Source organism: Eptesicus fuscus, chromosome 11 (assembly GCF_027574615.1).
Source record: "Eptesicus fuscus isolate TK198812 chromosome 11, DD_ASM_mEF_20220401, whole genome shotgun sequence".
Classification (NCBI taxonomy): domain Eukaryota; kingdom Metazoa; phylum Chordata; class Mammalia; order Chiroptera; family Vespertilionidae; genus Eptesicus; species Eptesicus fuscus.
This window is the reverse complement of record NC_072483.1, coordinates 39,199,845-39,216,864: the sequence shown is the minus strand read 5'-3', so window position 1 is coordinate 39,216,864 and position 17,020 is coordinate 39,199,845. Positions and strand designations below refer to the sequence as shown.

The 17,020-nt window shown below is 38.8% G+C and overlaps 1 protein-coding gene across 12 annotated transcripts in view; it reads left to right on the top strand.

The window, feature by feature from the left end:
* Positions 1–14,567, top strand: part of RBMS1 (RNA binding motif single stranded interacting protein 1) — a 220,626-nt gene extending 206,059 nt beyond the window's left edge. For 6 of the 12 annotated variants that reach the window (XM_054722990.1, XM_028141122.2, XM_054722993.1 and 3 more), the window contains 9 exons: positions 248–363; positions 1,224–1,273; positions 1,400–1,493; positions 3,970–4,017; positions 4,958–5,008; positions 8,416–8,526; positions 9,667–9,747; positions 11,084–11,168; positions 11,910–14,567. In XM_054722990.1, the coding sequence (XP_054578965.1) occupies positions 248–363; positions 1,224–1,273; positions 1,400–1,493; positions 3,970–4,017; positions 4,958–5,008; positions 8,416–8,526; positions 9,667–9,747; positions 11,084–11,161 (629 nt within the window). In that variant the 3' untranslated portion in view covers positions 11,162–11,168; positions 11,910–14,567. Of the gene's footprint in view, positions 1–247; positions 364–1,223; positions 1,274–1,399; positions 1,494–3,969; positions 4,018–4,957; positions 5,009–8,415; positions 8,527–9,666; positions 9,790–11,083; positions 11,169–11,909 lie in introns of all 12 variants that reach the window. The other 6 variants (XM_008138642.3, XM_028141125.2, XM_008138643.3 and 3 more) reach the window with 6 other exon arrangements.
* Positions 14,568–17,020: the final 2,453 nt, after the last annotated feature.

Sequence of the window (17,020 nt, the reverse complement as noted above, 5' to 3'; positions counted from 1 at the left end):
TTACGTGTCCTCAGAATTGCTGTTCAGGTGTTCTCATTACACTCTGGTTTGAAAATAATAATTAATATATTTGTCACCAGTGGATAATCTTACAAGGGTCTGAGCAAACTTTTTCCTTAAAGTGTTGTATTAGTTCCCTTACAGCACTCACACTGCTGCTGTTAAAGAAGCAATTCAGTCACATTGTCTTTCGTATACACACACACACATAAGTTTGGTTTCATATTGTTTCTCCCTGTGTATTCAGCTCCAACAGAACCTTTGTTGTGTAAGTTTGCGGATGGAGGACAGAAGAAGAGACAGAACCCCAACAAATACATCCCCAATGGAAGACCATGGCATAGAGAAGGAGAGGTGAGACTTGTAAGTTCTTTCCTGAAACTTTAGTGTGGGTGTATGATTGTGAGAGCCTGTGACTAGTTACACAAGCATTATCTGAACTTGGCCGCCACACTCCTGGAATAATCCGCATAATGTCGAATTAAAACTTTCCCAGTGGAAATGGTGCTAAGAGAGGGACAATTCGCCAGATGGACAGATAGATGGTGGAAACAGCTATGTTTACTACACATCAAGTAACAGAGCACTTCAAATGCCATGGATTCTGAGAGAGGTTTACATTTACAACTATTCAGAAGTCATTCTAAATAACATTATTAAAATAAACAGTATATTTGTCATTGAGGGATTTTCTTTCTTTTTTTTCTTTTCTCTCTCTCTTTTTTTTTTTTTTTTTGCTTAATTCTTTTGAGTAATGTTCTTTATTTAACAAAAAAGAAAGTTCAGTTCCTTAATTAAGATATTGGGCTTCCATTTCTCCATGTTTATTTTCAATAAATTGTTTGTTTTTTCAAAGTAGCATACTGGTTCAAGAATTTCTAGGGAAATGCCATCCAGTAGAAATAAATGTTCTGGAATATGACCAATGATAACCACTAGCCATGTGTAGCTATTTGAACACTTGAATGTAGCTTGGATGCCGGAGGGACTCAATTTTTTATTTAACTTTAAATAACTGCGAGTGACTATTGGTTACTATGTGGGACAGTGCAGATCTAGAGCTTTAATTCTCATGTTGAGTTTATAACTGTGTTTGCTAACAGAAACTCCTACTTTTATCAAATGCTATTAAACCATCACTGTTTCATGTTGTCCTGACTCTAAGAAATGGAATTTTTTAATTGTGCCTTTGCAGATGTTTCTCTTTCTTTTCATTCCCATAGGCTGGAATGACACTTACTTACGACCCAACCACAGCTGCTATACAGAACGGGTATGTCATTAAGATAAATACATAATGGCTTGAGGGAAAATGTAAAGGTGGAAAATATCAGACGTTTGTTCCGTGAAATAGTCTGTTTAAAGGATTACTTAATAAAGGCTTTTGTGTTTGTTCTAGATTTTACCCTTCACCATACAGTATTGCTACAAACCGAATGATCACTCAAACTTCTCTTGCACCCTATCTTGCATCTCCTGTATCTGCCTACCAGGTTTGTACCATTAGGATTCATCAAGAGTACAGAAACTTGCTACATTTTTGTGTCTTAAAATTTTGAACATTTATAATGCAATTTAAGTCAAATGTTATGTAGCTTGGATACCGATTTAGAATAAGCTGCTTTTTACTTGACAGAGTGATTTACTTTTTATGTATAAGAGAATGTAAAATGGGAAAATGGTTTCCAGTTGTCAGTCCTTGAAATCTTAGCATTTCAGAATTGGGATGAACCCCAGTACTTCCTCCACGGTGAGCCCTGCTGTTGGATACCCCATGTCCCAGAAATTAAAGCTTGAAGAGAATTGCCTTCAGGCGAAATATCGAATAGGTCTGCACACTTGCCTTTGTTTCTTTATCAGCAGGAGCTAACAAAATAGCAAGTAAACATGCTAATAAAGATGTGTCTCTATTAGGTAACATTAAATGAACAATACAGTGAAATTGTAGGCAAAAAAAAAAGGAGGTCACTCCCTGTTTAAGTTATTTTTGTGAGAAGGCTTTATATTAAATAAATTCCCAACTTAGAACCAAGATCTCATTAAGCACCTTGTTACAATACTGATTTGGTTTTATTGCAGGGTTAGCTTCTGTTCTTCGTGAACCCAGTGTGTACATACAATTTCTCTGTAGCAGAATGCCTCTAATTGGATTGCCGCATTGGCCCAGACAGGAACATTATAATGGGGTTCTATTACAGACGTGTAGGGATATAGTTCTCTTTTGTTGACTGTTGAGATCCTGTATGACTAAACTAAACTCTTGTGTATTCTTGTTTTTAAAACAATGGAATGTTGTAGTCCTGATTTCTGGGGTTAGGGGGTTGTAGTATCTAGTAACTGTTTATTTTGCTTCTGTAAGCCTCAGTTTCCTCATCTTTAAAATGGGGATAATAATAGATTCTATCTCATAGGCTTGTCATAAGAACTAGATGAGACTATGTATAGAGCTTAGCACATTATCCTGGCATATCATTAGCAATCAATAAATGATAGCGATGATTATCATCATTATTAATGTGCAGGTTTAGCTGGCTGATGAGAATATATTCATTATACTTTTTTAAAAATAATAGGTCAGTCAGCATAAGCAATATCATAAAGGTGGTTTTGCTTAAAAACATGAAAGTCGCTTTGAATAACGAAGAGTAGTGATCAAATGCACTAAAACTGAAATTTTAAAATCGCATTCACAGCCTCCCTCAGCTTTCAGGTCCTTTCCTCCTCCTTTCCCTGAATTGTCTCTTATTTTTTCTTTTATCTCTCTGGGTTGTTATGTTACCTATGCTGGTGTTTCAATCTGCTGGACAAAATATTCACTCATTTAACGCCTCTCTAATTATTTTGAATTTAAGATTTCTATGTTTTCTGTGCCTATGTAAAACTCAGATCTGCTCTAGTGCGTTTTCCCTAATTATTAACAATTCCCTAATTAACAATTTCGATATTGAAAGGTAGTCTTCTCTTAACTATCTGAACTTGGAGCCCTCTGCCATTTATGGATATTAATAAAAATAGGCACAAGTAAGCTTATTCTCAGGCGAATGAAAGATTGTGCATAATAATTTGAATGTGTACTGCTGTAGATATAATTCTTAATGCATCTCCCCACCACCTCTTTTCTATAAAAGCATTGAACATTTTGCCCACAGAACTGTTTCATAGAATTAAAAAATCAGGAGACTAGTGTTTGTAATAAATTTGATATGCCTAACTAGAAACAACATTTCATTTCAAAGACCTGATTTTTTTTCCTTAGGCATTCTGTGTTTTCCTAAGATACGTGTGGAATTCTTTTCATTTGCCTTACACTCAGTGCCATAACCTCAAAGACTGATTGTTAACCCCATCAGTTCAGGGGCTTGGTAGGGTCAGCAGATGAGCTTTAAATGGTCTTTCTGTGATTCCCTTAAATTGTTTGCAAAATGTTGCTTGTGTGTGTGCAGTTAGTTGGGGGGGGGGGGCGGGAGGGGAGAAGAGGTCTGTATCTTTCATCAGTTTTTCATTGGGTTCCATGACCTAAACAAGGGTAAAGAATCAAGGGGAAAAAGAAAAGGAAAATCATAGAACATAGATTATTATTCCCATTTTATAGTTAGGGAAAAATGAGGACTAGTCATTGACAGCAGTTGATTTGCTGCTTAAAAAAGAAAATTGGTTTAGATGTCATAGCTCCCTAACCCCATAATGCTTTATTAGATTATCAAGACCACTGAAACATATAAAAAATGGGAGCATCTGTCCCAAATTGGGGTCTCTATGGAGCTGCTCGCCTCCCCGTGATTTATTCAGTGAAGGCCTTGTACTCGTGTTGGAGTGGGCCTTTCTCCACTAAACCACCATATGCTTATACAATTGGATTTGAGAAATTGGCATCCACAAGAAACCACCAATACCCCGATGGGGAAAGGCTGCAGTCCAGATAACTGAAATGTTAACAAGGCAGAAGCACTTAACTTTGATCTGCCTTAGGTGGCAAAGGAAACCAGAGAAAACAAGTATCGGGGCTCTGCTATCAAGGTAATTCCTAATACATTCTTCCCCCATGACTCTCCCCTCGTATCCTCTCTATAGAACCTCTGAAGTTAACAGCAGGGGATAAGACACAGGAGGGTTCTGTTGTTAAGAATTATAGACTGAAACGTATTCTAAAAATTACATAGTCTCAGGGAAGTTCTGGGCATCAAGAAATGGACTGTTTTTACTTTTGTTTTTGTTTTTTTGTTTTTGTTTTTTTCTCTTGAACGGCAGACTGCTTTCTTTTCTGCCACAAAACCTGACTCTCACATCTTATTTCTCAATCCAAGAGGGTCTACTGTGTGGATGCCCTAGTGACTGTCAATGTCAAGATCTAGTTGCTGAAGTTTCATTTTCTAAATCTGAATTTCAGATTTTTATTTTCCACACTAGCTAGAAATTGTTGATCGCCAAAAGAGATTTCTAAAACCTAATGAATGTCCGGGGATCCAAGAGGGATTAAATTTGATTATTCTTTTTAAATAAGCACATACTTTATGAGTTAGTTTCTAATAAGATGTGCTGGAATTAATTCTCATTCATCTGTATTCCTGAAGCATCTAGTTCATACTTGGATGATAGCACTTTTCACTATTGATTGGAGTTCTTTACTTGTTGACCTCCCTTCCTTTAGACAGCAAATTTCTTGAGGGTGGGGCCCATGTCTTATCACCTTTTTTCTTTTTTGGTGCCTGATACTCACACACCTCAGTAAATACTTGTTAAGTGGGCAAATGGAATTTTGTTTTAAATAATCATTTCATCCTATTCAGAGTGACCAGTTTGCCAAGAACTCTAACTGCCTTAATAATCTTTTTAATCATTGATAGTATTGTTTCCTTAATTTCCTTCTGTAGATTTTAACATGATTAAAAGAGTTCTAGAGAAATAGGTAGCATTCCAATGGAAATCAATGTTTCTTTCAAAATCCTCCCTTTTCCAGGTGCAAAGTCCTTCTTGGATGCAACCTCAACCATATATCCTACAGCACCCGGTAAGTTTCCATCATAATGGCTTTGTGCTTTGAAAGGAAACCGTGTATATGTTAAAACCATTCTCTGGGGGATTTTAAGCATGTAATATGTGAAAGCATAAGCTCATTGTAAAACGCTCACTCACCTTTGTCTTAAAACAGGTTGGTAGTTAACAAGTTAAATTTGCAGTCTGTCAGAACTTAAAATATATCATATTGGAGACAGGGCACCATTTTCTTCCTCCTACCAGTTCTGTAGGAGATCATTAAGTTGAGTTTTTTACTTTTTAAATTATTTTTATTTTGTTTTTCTTTACCTTTTTTACTTCTTAGATTTTTTAAGTTATAAGGGTGTTTTTTTTTAATTGCTAATTTTTTTCAGCACTTGTGATGAAACCCTCATTTTTTACATTCTATTTAATGCAAATATAGAGTGTTCAAAATGGATGTAGAGATTTTTATTGGAGTTTCTTAGCCTCTCCACAGAAACTATAAATACTAAAGTAGTAACACCTCCTTTGGTAGATAAATGTGATTTCTTTAGTGACATGATCATTTGTTGCACTTATGTATACAATATATTTCTTTTAGTTGAGTAAGTTATCCTTCACCTTATTAGTGTATTTTAATGTGTTTTTCAAAAATACATAAAATCTAGATTGTTGAATTAAAACATGGGCTTAACAAGTTGAAAAAAAAATAGCCGTAGCCAGTATGGCTCAGTTGATTGGGCATCATCCCATGCACTGAAAAGTCACAGGTTCAATTCCCGGTCAGGGCACATGCCGGAGTTTCGGGTTCAGTCCCTGGCTGGGTCACGTGCAAGAGCCAGCCGGAATGATGTTCTGCTCTCACATAGATATTTGTCTCTCTCTTTCTCCTTTCCTCTCTCTCTAAAAATGAATAAAATAAAAAAATGTAATAAAAAATTTTTTAAGAAAGAAATGTCTTTTTTAACATTGAAAAAATAAAGGTGGAGAACAAAATCGCACACAAAAAAGGCTAAGAATGCCCATTTTGGACCTCCATGCTTGCCATCAGAAAACCACACCTTTGGCCCTAAGCTTTCTAATAACTAACGCAAAATAGGAATTTTTTTAATATGTTTTTATTGATTTCAGAGAGAAACAGGGAGAGGGAGAGAGGGATAGAAACATTGATGAGAGAGAATCGTTGATTGGCTGCCTCCTGCAGGCTCCCTACTGGGGATCAAGCCCGCAACCCAGACAGTGCCCTGACTGGGATTCAAGCTGTGATCTCCTGGTTCATGGGTCAATGCTCAACCCTTGAGCCACACCGGCCAGGCACAAAATGGGACTTGATAAGCAGTACAGCTCTCAGTACTCATAAGATAAAAACAGATCAGTTGGTTGGGAAGAGCACAGTCTTCTTGGCCTTAAGATGAGACAGGAATTTCTCTCCTATCACCTAGAGAAGACACTATGTAAGGTAAGATCATGTGTATGAAACAGCAGACCAGGGATAAGTTCTGAATAGAAAGTTGCTGAGATGACTTTGAAGAAGCAAATAAAACTTGGTTAGTTAATAACACAGGAGAAAAGCTCCGTGCTATGTATCTACATAACACACATGTTTCTGTATGCACACATACATCCACATATATATACATGCCAACTCGTGTGTGCACATTTACACCCCCACATACACAAACGCTCATGGCAGTCCATGTCCCTGGTCCTTAGTGCTGTCCTATTGTAAAATGCTGGAAATGAACTCACTTTTCATTTGGGGGCTTCGTGGTATAGTAGTTCCTACAGATGAATGGGAAAAATGAGCAGGAACCTCCTTCAGCATATTCTGGACTTCCGAGTCATTTCTATGTTACACACACTCTGATGATGCAATTAACCCTTTAAAAAGAAAAAAATTTTAAATATATTTTTATTGATTTCAGAGAGGAAGGGAGAGAAAGAGAGAGATAGAAACATCAATGATAAGAGAGCATCATTGATCAGCTGCCTCCTGCACACCCCACTCTGAGGGTCAAGCCTGCAACCCGGGGCATGTGCCCTGAACAGGAATCGAACCGTGACCCTCCTGGTTCATAAATTTTTTTATGAAATGTATTAACAATAAACTATTTCTGACACATCTATATTTTCTTGGCAACTTTTAGAGCCAAAACTGCACATAGTTCAGCTGAACACCTTTAAGGAGACGGTAGTGTGCAGAAGGTTCCTGTCTGAGGATTCATTTCCTTTCCCACCAGATCTGGACTGCCTGCAGCCAGAATTAAAGTGCCTGCACATCGATCTCGGCCCACAGTTGTGCATCTAATATCAATAAATAACTGTATTTAGGGGATATGTCCCGTACAGTGATGCCAAAACCTTAACATTAAGTTTGTAGTGTTAGAATAATTGTATTCTCAGGCCATTGGATGATTGCAAAAGTGAGAGGAATTATATAATCCATAAGAATATTATATAGGATAAATTAGAGAAAATGTAAAGATCCAAAAATAGAATTAATTAAATTTTGATTTATGCAATCAGTGTACCATTATGTAATCTTTGAAAATTGTGATAATGACAGTTATGCAGTAGTTTAGATAGATATTTATAATGAAATGTTAAGTGAAAAGCAAAAACCCGGGATATGAAATTGTTTATGTACCTTCATTGCAACTCTGTAAAAACATGCCAAGTTTAGAATCTGGGCAGCAGTGGGAGCCTGACAGCGCTCACAGTGATGTAAGAGAGAGAGAGTGGGTGACTGAGTGAGAGAGAGTGGGTGACTGGTGATTTTTCCCACCTCTCCTCTCTGTTTTTTTTTTTTAATTATATTTTACTTTTAATGACCAGAATTTTAAAATAGGAAGTCAAATAATCTGAAATTGGTTTATTCATTATATCTGAATCAGTTTCCCTGTCCTGGCCCCAAATTGTAGTTGAAAGTGCTGGGAAATACTGAGTGAATGAAGAATGTGATCTTGATCTTGATCTTGAATCAAATGACTCTCTATATAGAACATTTTTTAAATAAAACACGGTATTTATAATATTCAATATAGCATATTATTTTGTGGCCATATAAATCATCCACTGCCATGTATTTTAAAAAAGTAAGCCTTTTGTAACCCAGCCAGCCAAAAATAGTTTGAATTTTCTGTTACAGCTCCTCCTGCTGGACTAGCTTTGCTTCATAGTTAAGTGAAGGTAAAGGGAGAGGTGGTTAATACAGGGATTTCCATGAAGTGAGTGCTCCTTAAAAAGTCTCAGGAAACTACACTTTAGAAGAGTCTAAGGAGGTAATTTATGCCATTTGAAAATTTGAGGGGAGGTTATTTTTGTTTCACATTCCTCAACAAACAGGCATTTCCTTTGCAAAAAGTGATTACAGAATTTTAACTCTCTCCCTCTTGTCATAACATGTATCTTACATGGCTCTTGTCTCCAACTTCCCAGGGTGCCGTGTTAACTCCCTCAATGGAGCACACCATGTCACTACAGCCCGCATCTATGATCAACCCTCTGGCCCAGCAGATGAGTCATCTGTCACTAGGCAACACCGGAACAGTAGGTGGCAAATTAATATCATCTGTCTCGGCAAAGAGAAGAGTATAAATTAATGCAGCCTGTGTCTTCCCTCTCAGTCACATGCTCTGTGATGTCAACGATATGTCTGACCTCCTGACACCTCCTCTCCACACACATTCATTGCCTTCCTCATAGTAAATACTCAGATATTTCTTGATTAGTTGATGAACTAAAAGTTGGTCCCCTGAGCATCTCTTCTTTACCAGAATGTAGCACCCGTACATGACTACACCCAGCCCCAGTAATCAGTCCTGTTCATTCATCCTGGCAGACCTGGTCTCCTGAATCAAAAGATGAAGGTGATACATGGTGGCAAAGACCAGGGATTTCTCCTCCCTTAAGTTTTTTATGGAATTTGGGGACATTGAATCATGATCTCTCTACTGAATTATTTCCCCAGAGTCTAGCTGACTTAATTGGGCACTGAAGTTGAGCTGATATCACACTCGATTAACTTCCAGGGTTAATATGGGTAGTGTTTGGATAAAACCACCAAGGGCTTTTAAGTCAGACCATATCTATGGTGGCTTAAAAGAACAAAGGGTATTAGGGTGTTTTCCCCACTTACACTCAAAACTAGCAGCAGCTTCTTGTGGAGGCTTAAACGGGCCACTCACCTCCAGTGAGGTTGACTAGAAAGCTCCCCTGCCTTTGGAAAAGGATGCCTGTCAGCAAGGGTCCACTTCTTATTCTGCAGTGGCCTGTTAGAGATCTAGTAAGTCATTTACCCCTTGGGTCTCCACTTAAGGAGACAGTTCTGGATACAAGCTCAGGAGGCTTCTGGGAAATAATGAGGCCCTTTGAGAAGAGAGCTTTTAAAATAGAACATTAATGAAGTTCATTGAGGATAAGAAACCGTAATGATCTTCACCCACGTGCTTCTTTGTTAGGAAATTCCAAGAAAGGTGGGACTTTTACTTTGATAAATTCAAAAAGGAGAAAGCATTCGCTTTGCCTTTCATATGATACATTGATGTTAGCATACTAATTAAATTTTGAGCCTATTTAATTTCTTCTTTGAGACTTCCAAATACTTGTCATCCCACCTCAAAATTCCCCAAGTGTTCAGAATTTTGCATGGCTTGTCCTGGCCCATCCTGACCATACTCTTCTTTTCAGTACATGCCTGCAACGTCAGCTATGCAAGGAGCCTATTTGCCACAGTACACACACGTGCAGACCACGGCAGTTCCTGTTGAGGTTGGTGCTGACCCTTCTGGCAATGAATAGTTTCAGAAATGGGTAAATTAGATGAAATTCAAAGAAAAATCGATCAAGTCAAACATTTGCATAAAGATCTCAGTTTAGAGGGAGTATATACCTAGAGTTATTTTTAACTCTGAATCATCATTCTCTGCATGCAAATTAGTGTAGTGACATCCAGGCCACACCCCGCAAGACTCCCAGAAACATTTTCCAAGCTTGTAACACATTTCATTTCCCTTTCAAGGCTCTATCTTGTCTCCTGTAAAATGGTACTTGCAGGCAAATTAAGGTAAAGCTGAGTCAGTAATCCTAGTACCAAAGATTCTATCAATCATAATAATTGCAAAAACAATCAGTTATAATTAAGATACTTGAAAATGATGTTTCAAAACTTTTACAGGATGAGGAACAAACCATACCTGTTTTCATAGAGGCAGTTTGTATAGCTAAATAACTCCTAGTTCTTGTTATGGAAGATACTAATACAATATTGACATGAAATAAGTCTGACATTTAAAGTAAGATTTGAATTAAGCTTGGACAAAATAGCGTTTTCCAGCAAAGTGCCCTTAAAATTCCAAGGAAATTCATCAACTCAATCAATTCTACCTTCCAAGCAGATCCCATAGGTTCCAATTCCAGAAGCAGCCCTAGGACTGTGGCTGAATATGGTGGGAAGGAGAGAGTGAGGGGGATGATTGTTGTTTTGTTTGCATCTGGTCGATTTAAATTTGTGCAATTATTGACAATCATAGTTACAAAAACCCAAAATCTTTTATCTGCAATTCTGAAATACACAAAAAACATTAAAACAAAAAATTCTCTTTGTAATTACTTTAGCAAATAACTTGACCTGCAGCAATACCCAACCCAAACTTACGCAAGACACAAATCTTTTCTCCACTTACTGTGCATATTTATATCTTCCAGTGCAGACCTGTTAATGTGAGGTACAGCCCTGGACCCCCACTGTGTATATTCAGTGAGGTACTGCATATGCATACCATATTTCAGATCCTAAAATCTGAAAACACTGAATTTCAAGTCACATCTGGCCCCAAGGGATAAGAGATTTGGTTGATAAGTTGTAGCTTCGTTTGAAAAGACAACTCATAAATGTGGGGGTGGGAGGCTTTTTGGGTTTACCAGATATTTGAACTTCTTAGGGAAATAATTCACCTTGAAAGTTCTACATAACCCTAAGAAAATCACTTTTTAAAAAAATCACTTTAAAGAGTGCTTGTTTTGAAGATGCTGGACTCAGTCAGACCTGGGTAGCAGCGTTTGTATCTCATTGCTCACATGTCTCATCTGTTCTGCTTTGTTGTAGGAGGCGAGTGGTCAGCAGCAGGTGGCTGTAGAGACGTCTAATGACCATTCTCCATATACCTTTCAACCCAATAAGTAACTGTGAGGTATGAGGGAGAGGTCTCCATCACTGTAGGGCTCAGGTCAAGAAAAAAAGATAATGGTTCTTTTATCAAAATGGTACTTAGGGTACCTGAGATTTCCCCACACTGCTGTGATCATGGCTAAGGAATCCAGTGTTATCAAAATGTTCAAAGCAGTGATTTTTGTGGATGTGCAATTAAGTATTGTTTCCAAAAGGCGCTTATGTTGAAGTCGAATATATATGTACTCTCCCTTCTTAACTCTCCCCAAAAATGTGTAACATTAGAAAACAACAGGCATCAAATTTGTCCTACAGCACATTGATCTTACTTTAATGTTCACAAGCTCAAGGATATATAGCACAAGAGTTTGCATAATCTAGCATTGCAAGGTTAGCAATATCTTGACTTAGGAGTTTAATGTCAGTATCCTTAGATTGAGAGGTTGCATTACCAGCTCTCACTTGGACCACAAATCTCACACCTTTTTACTTGACCATGCAGATTGCACTAAAATAAGTGGACGGAACTTGGGTTTCTCGTTGTTCTGGCGAAAGTATGTTGCAGGTCCCAGATTTCAAAGTTGGACTCGAAGCGTAGAAAGTGACCCTCAGTTCCAGAGTTTGCATTTATTGGCCTACTGCCAGGGATTAGCACAGCCTTTTCTAAACACCTTTATCTTTAAAACCAAAAAGAGATTACAAAGCTCTGTGGTGTGTTCTATCAAATGTACAAAAGCCTTTGTCTTTTATTTTTCTCTTTCAGATGTACAGAAGGGTGTTCTTACATGAAGAAGGGTGTGAAGGCTGAACAATCATGGATTTTTCTGATCAATTGTGCTTTAGGAAATTATTGACAGTTTTGCACAGGTTCTTGAAAACGTTATTTATAATGAAATCAACTAAAACTATTTTTGCTATAAGTTCTATAAGGTGCATAAAACCCTTAAATTCATCTAGTAGCTGTTCCCCTGAACAGGTTTATTTTAGTAAAAAAAAAAAAAAAATACAAAAAAACCCACAAAAAAACAAAAAGATTTTTATCAAATGTTACAATGCAAAAAAAGGAAAAAAAAAAAAAAAAGAAAAGAAAAAATGGAAAAAAAAGAAAACTTCAATTTTCTGGGTATGCACAAAGACCATGAAGACTTATCCAAGTGCATGACCGGATTTTTGTGGTTTTGTTCATTTTGTGTTTAATTTGTGTTCTTTCCCGCTGTATGAAATGGGCTTTCTGACGTTTCACTAGTCCGACTTCACCCACGGTGTTCTGTGCTTGCAGTGCGAGTGTTGCTGTAATTCAGTGTTGCCGTCCGTGTCTCTTTTCTTCGCTTTCCGTTTTTCTTTCAATGTAGTGTGAAGTGTCTTATCCTTTTCTATGAATTCCAATTTGCCTTAACTCTTTTGATGCTGTAGCTGTTTCAGTAAAAGTTAGTTCAAACTAATGATGTAGAATGCTTTGACCAAATGAGCTGGTCTATTATGCCTTGTAAAACAGCAGCATAGGGCTTTTAAAAGGTAGTCAATAAAAGTTGCTGAAATTTTGGCTTTTTTAAATATGTAGTAGGTGTTTTTAATGATTTTTTCACATAATGTGTAAGGTAGTGAAATGCAAGAAGGGAAAAACGATTTGTGTGAAACACGTTTTCTGACGGGGGAACTTTTAATAGGGTAAATTGTTTGTATGGCTGTATGCCAACAGTTTCCTCTGATAGTTTGACTGATTTAGGATATCTGCTGTATGATGCAATGTAAAGTCTTTTTTGCCTTTTTTCAGGAAAAAAAAAAAAAAACAACCTAACTTGATGTTCTAGATTTAGTGTAGGTAGTGTTGGGACTGGGGGTGGGGGGTGGGGGAGGGGAGTCCCCGAATGTTTTGTCCTTCCTTTATACTAATGATAGTGCTTTAGAATGCGAATTAGGCCTGAGATCTGGCAAACAGAAAAATGTTGGTATTGCGACTAAATGGCAAAAGCTGAAAGTAAGGATTTATCTTCAAACCTAAGCTGAGATATGGGTAGAAGCAAAATGATTGGCTACTAGCTCTCTCTCTCTCCTCTCTCTATTACGTAAATTTGAGAAATAAAAATTACTTGGCACTTTTAAAGGTAACTTCACCAAAGACCGAAGAGCCAGTAACCAGTAGCTCCAACTTGTCTCAGCATCACATCTTCTGTGCTCTTTATTTTTGCCGGACCAGTTTGCGGTTAGGAGAATGTGCCTTTTTTGTACCTTTGCATTTAGGTTTTATAATTTTAATTGATGTATGGACACACACAAACAAAAAAGCATGAAGGAAGATTTGGATCCAAGCAGTGCCACACTTTACATCATCACTACAAGTGTTAAGTGTAAAGAAAAAACAATTTTGAAACTATGAAATTCCTGATTCATAAATACACAGTTATTTCTACTTTAGTACATACAAGATGATTCACTGTTATTAAAGCTCTTTTATTAAGATAATTGCATACGTTTGAAAAGCAACGGTAAATTAAGTTGTCTTCCAAAACTGTGTACTTGTCTGGTCAACTGTGTGTGATCAGTTATCTACCTCAGAGTCTATTTTCTTTTGTGCTGGGACAGGTTGCTGGCCCTCCCTGTTTCCACAGACCAAATCCTCCTAGCTCAGGAGCTAGGGCTAAGCAGTTATTTCTTTCGAGTATTTTTTAGTTCTTAAATTTTATGCTTGTATTTGATTCTAGATGTCAGTGACATTTCATAGTTTCAAAAGTCCTTGCTGCTCTGAGAAGTGTAGATTCTATTGAAAATTACGTAGTCATAAGAAAAATGTGTTTTTGTTTTTGTTTTTTGTTTCCTTTTTTAAAGTTGTGGTATTATTGGTTCTATGCTCCCTGGAATATTACTGCTTTGTGAAAGTCCAGACTGAACGCAGTGCCCTCCGTGTACCTAGTACATTTATAAACCCGGGTCTCTCACTACTTGATATTTTTGCATTAGTTAAGACAGAAATTTGATAGTTCAGTTAGAGGGGAGGGCAAATCTGCTGCTAGAAATGTCTGAACTAAGTGCCATACTCGTCTGGGTAAGATTTGGGAAACATAACCTCTGTACATAAAAAAAAAAAAAAGTCAGTTAAACATCACATAGTAGACAGCCATTAAATTATAAAAAAAAAAATTAATTTATGAAGAAAGACCTTTTGTACAGATTGAAAAAAAAAGATTTTCATAGAGATATCTATATGATCAAGAGAGTTAATTTTTTATTTTGTTTTACTAGTGCCACAAACTTGCCAGTGGTAACTTATTTGTCCGGTTCAAGATAACTCTGTAGTTTTCTTTCCTAGGACTTGTTGTTAAACGCCAAAAGACATTTTTGAACTGTACATTTGATCAGATTGTTAGCTTTTTCTGTTTTATTTCTTTTGAGAACCTTTGAATAAAAAACATCTGAAATTTTATTTTTCCTGTCCATTTTTTTAAGTAGATTAAAAGTGTGTCAGAGTTTTAGATGACCTTCCTTGAGCTCAGTAGGTTGGTTTGAAAGTGAGTTGAAAATTATTTTAGATTCAGTGTGTACTTGAAATACATTTTCTTCCAAAGAGTTATAAAAACCTTTCCATGCCCTTTGGGGTTATTTAAATCTGTGTACAGGGACCAGAGACATCAACCATTAGCTCCCCACATTTCATCTCAGCAAAAGTGCACCTTTGGTCTGTTGTCCCTCCTCCTCCTTCCTGCTGCCCTCTGACTGTGGCACTGCTTGCCATTGCCCAGCAAGGAGGACAGAATAAAAACTGAGTCCCATCAAGCAAGCCCCCAGGTAAGGATTTCGGGATGTTTTTAAGATGATCTTATCCATGCCTTGATGGCTGTGGGCCTCCTGAGTGACCTTGGCTGTTCCCAGTAGGAGGCTATGGTGCAGCATTCATGGGGGAGGGAGAACTCGTTCCCATAACCCTTGTTTTATGGGAAGCACTTAATACAGGAAATTGATTCCTTCTACCCAAGGCAGATTAAGTGTTTTAGCGTAGCTGTCCAGTATTCGTTTTCTCTGTCCTGGTGGTGAAAGGAGTGAGCAAGAAAAATATCCATCCCCTCCATTCCTGTACACGCTCCCTGCAATGTAGGTGATGTTGACTATGAACTAGATATGTGGGGCTGAGAGCACTTCCCTTGCTGGCGCCATGAAAGCCTGGTCCTCGGTGGCTGGCTCAGAAAAGGACAGGGTCCTCTGATGATACCCAGTGCTTCTGAGGGAGAGATGCCGGGCAGGAGGGAAGTGTACCTCACTTTCTGTCCCAGCCTCCTCCGTGTGACCAACAACCAAAGCGCCTTCAGTTTTGTTGGCCTTATTTTTGTTCTCATATTTTAAGAAGGCTTTCTGTCGCTGGAGTCCTGGGACATCCAGTGGCTGCCTTTACACAGAAACTAGTAGCACTTTCTCAAGATCACCTTTCTGTGCCAAAGAGATGGACCAAATCAAAGTGGTGATGATGGTTCAGAAAGATGCCCATAGAGAGAGTCAGTGCAGAGCCTTTGGGGACAAACACCTGCTAAAAGGCATGGCTACTTGGTCATCGTCAGGGGCCAGGATTTCCCCGTTGTCTAAGATGGGCTGGGATCAGCCTCCAATTGAGTTGGCTTGGAAGGGAGGGAGGAAGCTCTGGCAGTTGGTTCCTGGCATTCCTGTTTCCTCCCCCACCACCACCATCCATGCCCTTCATGGGCATTGGCGCCAGGTAAATCCACTGGAGCCTGAGTGCCCGCTCTTGAATTTCACAAATACTGATTAAGTGTCCACCAGGAGAGAGGCGGTGCCTCCCAGGCGGAGGGAGGCTCCAAAGAGGTTCAGGTCTGATTGATGGTGTTCTCACTGCACTAGAATAGCCGAAAAGGAAGAGATCCCACTCCCTCATGGGGAGAGGTTATGGACATGTCACCAGCACCACTCTCCCCAATCACCAGAAAGCTTCAGAAAATGGAAAATGAGGAGGGAGGAAAACCCCGAGCTCAGGGTTTAAGAAAATTCTGGCAGTTCCTTCTCCTCAAATAGCAATGTGATGAGGTCACCACTAAAGTCATCAAGGAGCACGCTGATGCCCTCACTGGTGGCCATGCCAGATGGCAGCGGGGAGTGGGGGCTGCAAGGTGAGTGCCCAGATTCCCAGCGAGGATTCCTGGCACAGCTGAGTGGCAGTGCCCTGTGCCCATCCCTCCGTGTGGGATAAACCGCCAGGCAATGGAATTTCAACCCTGTGAAATGGCTCCAGAGTGTCTCCTGGGTCTTTGTCGGGCCAGAGGGTGTTCTAACTTGAGCCACTAGAGGGAGGATTTTGTTTTCTTCTTCAACTGTGAGCTCTAAGGCAGCCCTGGGTTGTGGCCTTGAAGCGGGGAGCTGCTGGTGGATATTCAATCTGCAAGCTTCGGAGGGAGAGAAATGGGGCAGGAGGGAAGTGTGCCTCCTTTTCTGTCCCAGCCTCACAGTCCCAGCGCTCCTCCCTATACCCCTGGGGTTCACAGGGTTCTTGAATTGGGGGCTAATTGTAAGAACTGATGCGCAGATAATCACCATTGCCCAATGCAGGCAGCTTTCTCATCAAGACCATTGTTGCCCATACTGGGGAGTAACTTAAATGTGATTTTAAGGCACACGGACGCCAAAAGCCTTACCAGACCTCGTGACTCGAAGGCCCATGAAAGTGCTGACAGATTTTGGAGTTGCTCAGAATTGAAAACAGGTGGCTTTAGATTAAACAGACTTTAACGCTATTATTCATTTTTTTAAATGTGACTCCTAGAGACTGAGATTTTATCTAGTTACTCAATTGTTCCTTTATACATGATACAGATCATAAACCATACGCTGCAGATATCTCCTACCTTCTAGTATCCCTGAAGGCGCTTTCTCTGC